We start from the raw sequence: 6,991 nt of genomic DNA on the forward strand, positions 1-6,991 counted from the left end.
AAAGTTCTTCATTTGTATTTCCTACTTAGCTTTTTTAGAAGAATTCTATAGGAACCCTTTTGTAAACCTTAAACCTGTGTGTTTGAGTCTTGGCTAGAGTTAGTCATGTTGTAAAGTCTTTGTAATAAAGTTATTACAAAGTGGCTTGTAATAAGTGTTTTACAAGTTAGTGAGGGATTAAGAGGTTAATTTCTAGGTTGCATAGGTTGTAATCTAAAAGTTGCTCAGTAATGAAGCTAAAATCCTACATGGGTAGGTCGTGGTTTTTAATCCCGTTGAGCTATGAATTTTCTACGTAAAATTCCTTTTGTCATTTATTTACTGCTCTGTGTATGTGTATTGTTGAACTTGATAGAGAACCTGGTTCTCTATAGAGTTTGGTGGACCCTTATATTTTATCAACTGGTATAAGAGCGGGTTCTTTCTATCAGATTAACACATAGAAAGGATCCTCATGGCCTCTCCTCCAAACTTCGAAGAAGGCCAGTCTACTTACAAACCTCTAAGGTTCAACGGTCAATACTATGGTTGGTGGAAAACTAGGATGTACGACTTCATCATGGCTGATGATTCTAAGTTATGGAATGTAATATATGACAAACCCTTTGTCCCTACAAACAACCTTGGCGACCCAGTTGTAGCCATTCCCAAGATGAGGAAGGAATTCAATGACATTGATAGAAAGGCCATAGAACAGAATTTTTATGCAAAGAAAATTCTTATGTGTAGCATTGGTCCTGATGAATATAACAAAATATCAGCATGTCAATCAGTAAAAGATATCTGGGAGGCTCTTCAAACAACCCACGAGGGAACAACACAGGTGAAGCAATCCAAGATTGATATGCTCACAACAGAATATGAGCTCCTCAAAATAAAAGATGATGAATCCATCCAAGATATGCATACTCGATTCACCTCCATTATCAATGAGCTTCACTCTCTTGGTGAAATTATTCCAAGAAACAAGCTTGTCAGAAAAATCCTTAGTGTACTGCCCAGTTCTTGGGAAAGCAAAGTTAACGTCATTATAGAGGCTAAGGACTTGCAGACATTGACCATGTATGAACTTGTTGAAAACTTGAAAACCTATGAAATGAAGAAGAAGAAGGACAATGAAAGAAGAGAGCCCAAGAGGGAGAAGAACCTGGTCCTCAAGATGAACAACAATGACTCAAGTGGTGAAAACGGGGACATGGCCTACTTGACAAGAAGATTGCAGAAGATGGTTCGCAGGAATGAAGGCATTCCAAAAAGGGGAAGTTCTAGAAAGCTAAGAAATTATGACCTCTATCATAAATGTGAAAAGCCAGGACACTTCATCAAGGATTGCCCTCTCCTAAAGCAAGATCAGTTCAATAATAACTTTGACAAAGTGTCACGACCCGAATCAGAGGGCCGCGATGGGCACCCGGTGCTTTACTCAACCGAGTACCAACGTAACATATCTTTCTTATCATACTATCAGGAGTAAATGAGCTAGAAAACCGGTCATGAGATAACAAGAATAAAACATAAGGGAATACTCAACATATGAAGACCCAAAATGATATACAAACTTATATATGTGACATACGGGCCTATAAGGCCAACATGACCATTTGTAAACTCAAAACATAGGCCGACAAGGCCATACAAGTGTCCCTACACCTGACATCTGTCTACATGCCTCTAAGAGTACATAAAATCATAAAGATCGGGACAGGGCCCCGCCATACCAATCAATATATATCCAAAGCATACTGACCAACTAGGCAACTCCGGAGCAAGTTGAGTGCACCAACACCTTCGCTGAGCTGATAACCTACTAGGAGGACTGTCAACCTATCAATCGGGACCTGCGGGCATGACACACAACATCCCCAGGCAAAAGGGATGTCAGTACGAATAAAGTACCGAGTATGTAAGGCAGGAAAGCATAAACAAGAATAGTAATGTAAAGATAGATAGAGGAGATACAACCTGTAACATCTAAGTGCCTCTGGGGGCTACTGACATGAAATGCATAATACATATATATACATGAAATTTTTAAAAACATTCGCCTCTGTGGGCATCATCATCATCATATCGTACCCGGCCTCAAAGAGGACTCGATAAAAACGTACCCGGCCATCATAGCTCGGTAGAATCGTACCCGGCCACGTGGAGCTCGGTAAACCCAACTGATCAGTGGTTGCACAATAGGTTCTACACCCGGTCGACTATAGCACGGCTCGATAGAGTAAAATAGATATATATATATATATATATAATGCATGCTCGACTCATGGAATCACGTTCTAACCCTTTCGGAGTGATGTAAGGTCATTGCACCTTCGATTAACATTATGGACATCCCTACCATTAATATGAACCTTAGTGGGATTTATGGATCATAGACACTTGTTTAGAATAACTTTATAAGGAAAGAACAACATGGACAACCTTAGTTTCTAGGAGTAGATCCGTTATGAATTAGCGTACCGTTTATGTTCATATCACTTTAGATCATGCCAAAAGAAAGAAGTAAGTGCCTTAACATACCTTGCATATTCTTCCCAACCTCAAGCTATGCAATTTCACGGCTCCTTAGTCTACAATAAGAGAAATGACACTCTCGTTATCGTTTAAGCGTCGTAACTATTATGTATCGACCACAACCTATTTTACAATGAAACGGGCAGAACCTCCCCTATATATATGACTTTACACTTGTTAAAACAATCACAAACAGCCCAACATACTCCTATCACTTCATACACAACACAACAACCATAATAGTGACAACCAACCCAAAAATGTTACAACGAACGACCAACAAACAACCTTGTCATTATGTGGTGTTTCTCCACAACCTTCATTCTCTCAACTCCATAAAAATATTAGTAAAATATACAACCCAATACCAACACGAAACAGCCCAAAAATATTCCCACAAGTTCATCAACTCAAAAATAATTTTTCAGTTTACTTAAACACGTTTCGACTTGTCTTTTCTTTCAAATTGGGAAATACAACCAAAAGTACATCATTATACCTCTTATCCAATAAACCGGCCACGAATTCAACTTAGAAATAAGTTTACAACCATCCAAACATTACACAAGAACAAACAACATACCATTCTTTCGATACTAGCTAGGTCTATTCTTTATGATCGAGTTACAACTCGCAAACGCATAGATAACGGAAGGAGAAGCATAAACTTACCTTGTACTGAGTATAACCCACGAAACCTGGTCCTTTTTCATCAAAAATAAGTTCCTCAACACGGCTACAAGAAGGAGAAAGAGAAACTAGCAAGCTGTCCGGACTTTTCAGCACTAGAATCGCGTCGTAACACCCGGAATACCCTAGGGTTTGTATGGGATTTTTGGGGAGGAGTTGCAGGGGTTCAATTAGGTTTTCTTGGTCTGAAAGATAGGTGAAATAACTGAGTTTATAATACCTTAAAATTCCCCTCTTGACCGACTTAGTTGAGGCCTCTCTTTTTGGCAAGTAGGTGATGCACCTACTTGTCACCTACTAGCTGCGCGGTCTCGCGAAAATGTGAATATCTCAATACTCCGAGATCATATTGATAAACAGTTTAATGAGTTGAAAACTAGACTCAGATATCTTCAATTTCATATGTAGATCATCCCTTGATTCAAAGTATGTTTGGAGAAAAGCTCAGTTACATTTAACCTAAGTTTCAACTCATTCTTGAATGTAACTTGTGATGACCTTTTCCAACTTTTGTTCCACAACTTGCTTGACTTAAAAACATATCACACGACTATCATACGACTAAACTAACTCATAACATAACCTCATCATCATATTAACCACCCTTTTCTAACCCCAAAAGTGTAGGTTATAACATTCCAAACTTGTCGACATTCGACGAAAGTTATTTTCTTTAATTCATTTAGCGCCTAAGCTTTCCAACCCTTTTGGTACTCGTTATTCATGATCATAAAGATTTGTAACCTCCATTATAAAAGGATTAGATTACTTTACATACTTTCAAAGTTGATCTCATTTCTGAGCTTACATCAATTGACTTACGGATACTCTAACATACGAAAACATGGGGTGTAACATCATTCACCCCTTTGGAACATTCGTCCTCGAATGTTGACTGATCCACTTATAATTTTCATAACCCATAGCTCTTTTGAACACTTTAATACTCTTCTAGCCATGTAGGCAACTATTCTTTGAATAAATCCAAAGTCTAGGGTATTCCCCCTTTAGTCCTCCTTCTCATACCACGACTTGTGGTCGAACCCCTTCCAATCTCGTAACTGTTGCTCTTTTTTGTCATGCAGCCTGTACGACTTTTTCCTTGTATGTGCGCCTATGCGACTCTTTTTTTTACTCTAGCTTTTATCCAATCTCTTGGTAGAACGTTGTAAACACATACAAAGCTTGATATGTTGTCCGTCTGGGCATCTAAGGGTATATTGAAGTTCTTCACTCGGTACTTTGTTAAACTTACGACTTTTGCTATATCTTGTTTCATAGCCTCAGTTATCTATGCTTATGGATTTAATACAACTAGGTAGGTCATATTATACAATAACTCTTACTTCGGTTTACTATTATCGAGGTCTGCCACCCAACTCCAGGTTACTCTCTCACCGCTTATCCTATATGTATAATCCTTATTACTGTTCATCTAAAGAATGACATCATAATCTCCTCTCATACTTTGGAATCTTTATCCATCTATTATTGGTTTACCTTAATGTTAATCTATAATCCACCACTGATAACTTGAAACCTCTTACGTAATACATTGCCACAAGTCCCACGTCTCATCGGGGAATATTTGAAGTGGTTTTCCTAATCCACCTAGGGACAATACTATACTTCAATAATCGTATTTCATAGCATCCCAATGTGATTCATCTTATGGGGGTATCCTAGTCCCGTGCCATCTATGAAATCTCTTCTCTTTGAATCATTACTCAAATGAATGCCTATATATCATCCTTTTATAATTTGCCACTATTACACCCTTACATTATGACCAGAGGAGCATTCCATCTCTTCTAAATGCTCCTAGGCTTAGACTCCTCCGTGTTAATTCAAGCTATACTGAGCCTTTTATAACATATATAAACCATCAGCTCTCTTGTTTGATGGGCTTAATACCGAGGTCTTACCTATTCTTATCAGCTTGTAACTCACCTTTTCTCACCCTTACTCACATCTACCCATAATCTTTTCACTCTACTATACTTTTTCTTGCGACCTACACATATTTATTTATTCTACTCAGAACCTTCCTTTAACTTGCTAGCACCTTAGATTCCCTTTTGCACATTCTCAGCTGTCTTTAAATGTAAATAATTACTTTTTCTGGTCATTCTGCCACTTGCTACATGGATACTTGGCTTATCATAGTGCCCGCGAACACTGGAATTCCCTGTAACTCGTATGCTCTCAAGTATCACCTTTGATGTTTTTTTTCTTTTTTTCTGTTCATTAGCCATGATATGTGCCACTTTCTTATGGAGTGCATGCAATATTATAGTGAGACCGTTGTTACAAGATCAAAGATCATTTCCTTTTTAGGTCACTATGCTTAGGTGGAAACCTTCTTCCTTATTTCCTCATCTAGTCTTTCGTGGTAGTACTTAGGAGACCTTTTGGATCTTGTAAAGTTGTGATCTTGTTATACTGTATACTTGAAGGAATTTTTTGATATTCTTACTCGCCTACAAACATCCTTACTTACATACCTCCATGCCGTTGTGCTCGTAGGATTACTTGTAAAATCAGATTTTGATTATCTCCTTAGTGGTGTAAGCACGTGATTTTTGCCCTATATGAGAATTACTCCCAAAAATTCAAAAATAAAATGATTTTTCTTTGGCGTGCAATTTTGTGATATTTTGAATAATTATTTGTATTTGTCTGTGCGTGTTTATTTGCTAAATTAATAAAAATACAAAAATATGTCGCATTTTGCATATAGGATTTAATTCTACAATTGTTAGTAATTAGATGTGTTTTACAAAAATTAAAAAAATTACAAAAAATAGGCATCGTTTGCATTTTTAGCATTTAATGTCCAAATATACAATTTTATGCTTAATTATTATTTAATTGTGCGTTAATTGATATTGGGAGTTAATTTGCGCTTTTATAACTTAATTTAGTTCTTAATAATAGTTTAAGTATTTTTATAATTTAGTTTTAGAAAAATAAAAGAAGAAAAGAGAGCGAAAATATAAAGAAAGTAGGAATTGGGCCTCTTCTTCGATTTCAAGCCACAGGCCCAAAAAATGGCCCAACCTTCCCTATGACCCAGTCCATTTCGAACTGGGTCGACCCAGTCCATAACCCAACACCCCTATTATTGTACAAACAAAATAAAACAAAAAAAAAAGTAAGAAAACCCTAAAAATGCCTAAAGCATCCGCCCCCCTATTCTCCTTCTTCTTCCTCAAAACTCCAAAGCACAACCATGGCTGCCCTTGACCCCACTCCCTCTCGTCCAAACACCATCAACAAACAGTTTGTCATGACCAAACGACCCCAAGAACCATAGCTACTGCTGTCCGCGTAGCTGTCTCTGCGTCGTCACTTCATCTTCTTCGTCCTTCGTCAAGCTCGAGCTTGAGCTCGACATCCATGGCTGCCCAGCTCCACCAAGCAGTCCGCCATTGCCTTCGTCAACCACCAGCTTCCCCCTCGTCGTCACTGTCTAGTCGACGACCAAACAACCACCAACGCCACTGCCCAGACGAACCCTCGCACCCCAATGCTCGAACCATCGGACCCCCCCTGTCGAGTAGCAGCTGTTGATGCTGCTGCTGCGTCACGTTCTTCTCCGGCAAAAACCCAGAAAACGAACAAGAACCCGTCGCCTCCAGCTGCCTTCCCGTCATCGTCACGACCCAGTTCTGTCGCGTCTCCGCTGTTTCCATTGGCCAAGCTCATCGTCCAGTTTGAAGCCCCGTCCCTAGCTGTCGCGTCTCCGCTGTCCGTCGACCTCTCATATGGGTTTGTACTG

The 6,991-nt window shown here is 38.9% G+C and overlaps 1 protein-coding gene across 1 annotated transcript; it reads left to right on the top strand.

Moving 5' to 3' along the window:
- The first annotated feature begins 559 nt into the window (after positions 1-559).
- Positions 560-1,362, top strand: LOC142176326 (uncharacterized). Its single transcript, XM_075243484.1, has 2 exons — positions 560-1,062; positions 1,314-1,362. The coding sequence occupies exons 1-2, from the start codon at positions 560-562 to the stop codon at positions 1,360-1,362; spliced, it is 552 nt and encodes a 183-aa protein (XP_075099585.1).
- The last annotated feature ends 5,629 nt before the right edge of the window (positions 1,363-6,991 follow it).

This window comes from Nicotiana tabacum, chromosome 3, assembly GCF_000715075.1.
Source record: "Nicotiana tabacum cultivar K326 chromosome 3, ASM71507v2, whole genome shotgun sequence".
NCBI lineage: Eukaryota > Viridiplantae > Streptophyta > Magnoliopsida > Solanales > Solanaceae > Nicotiana > Nicotiana tabacum.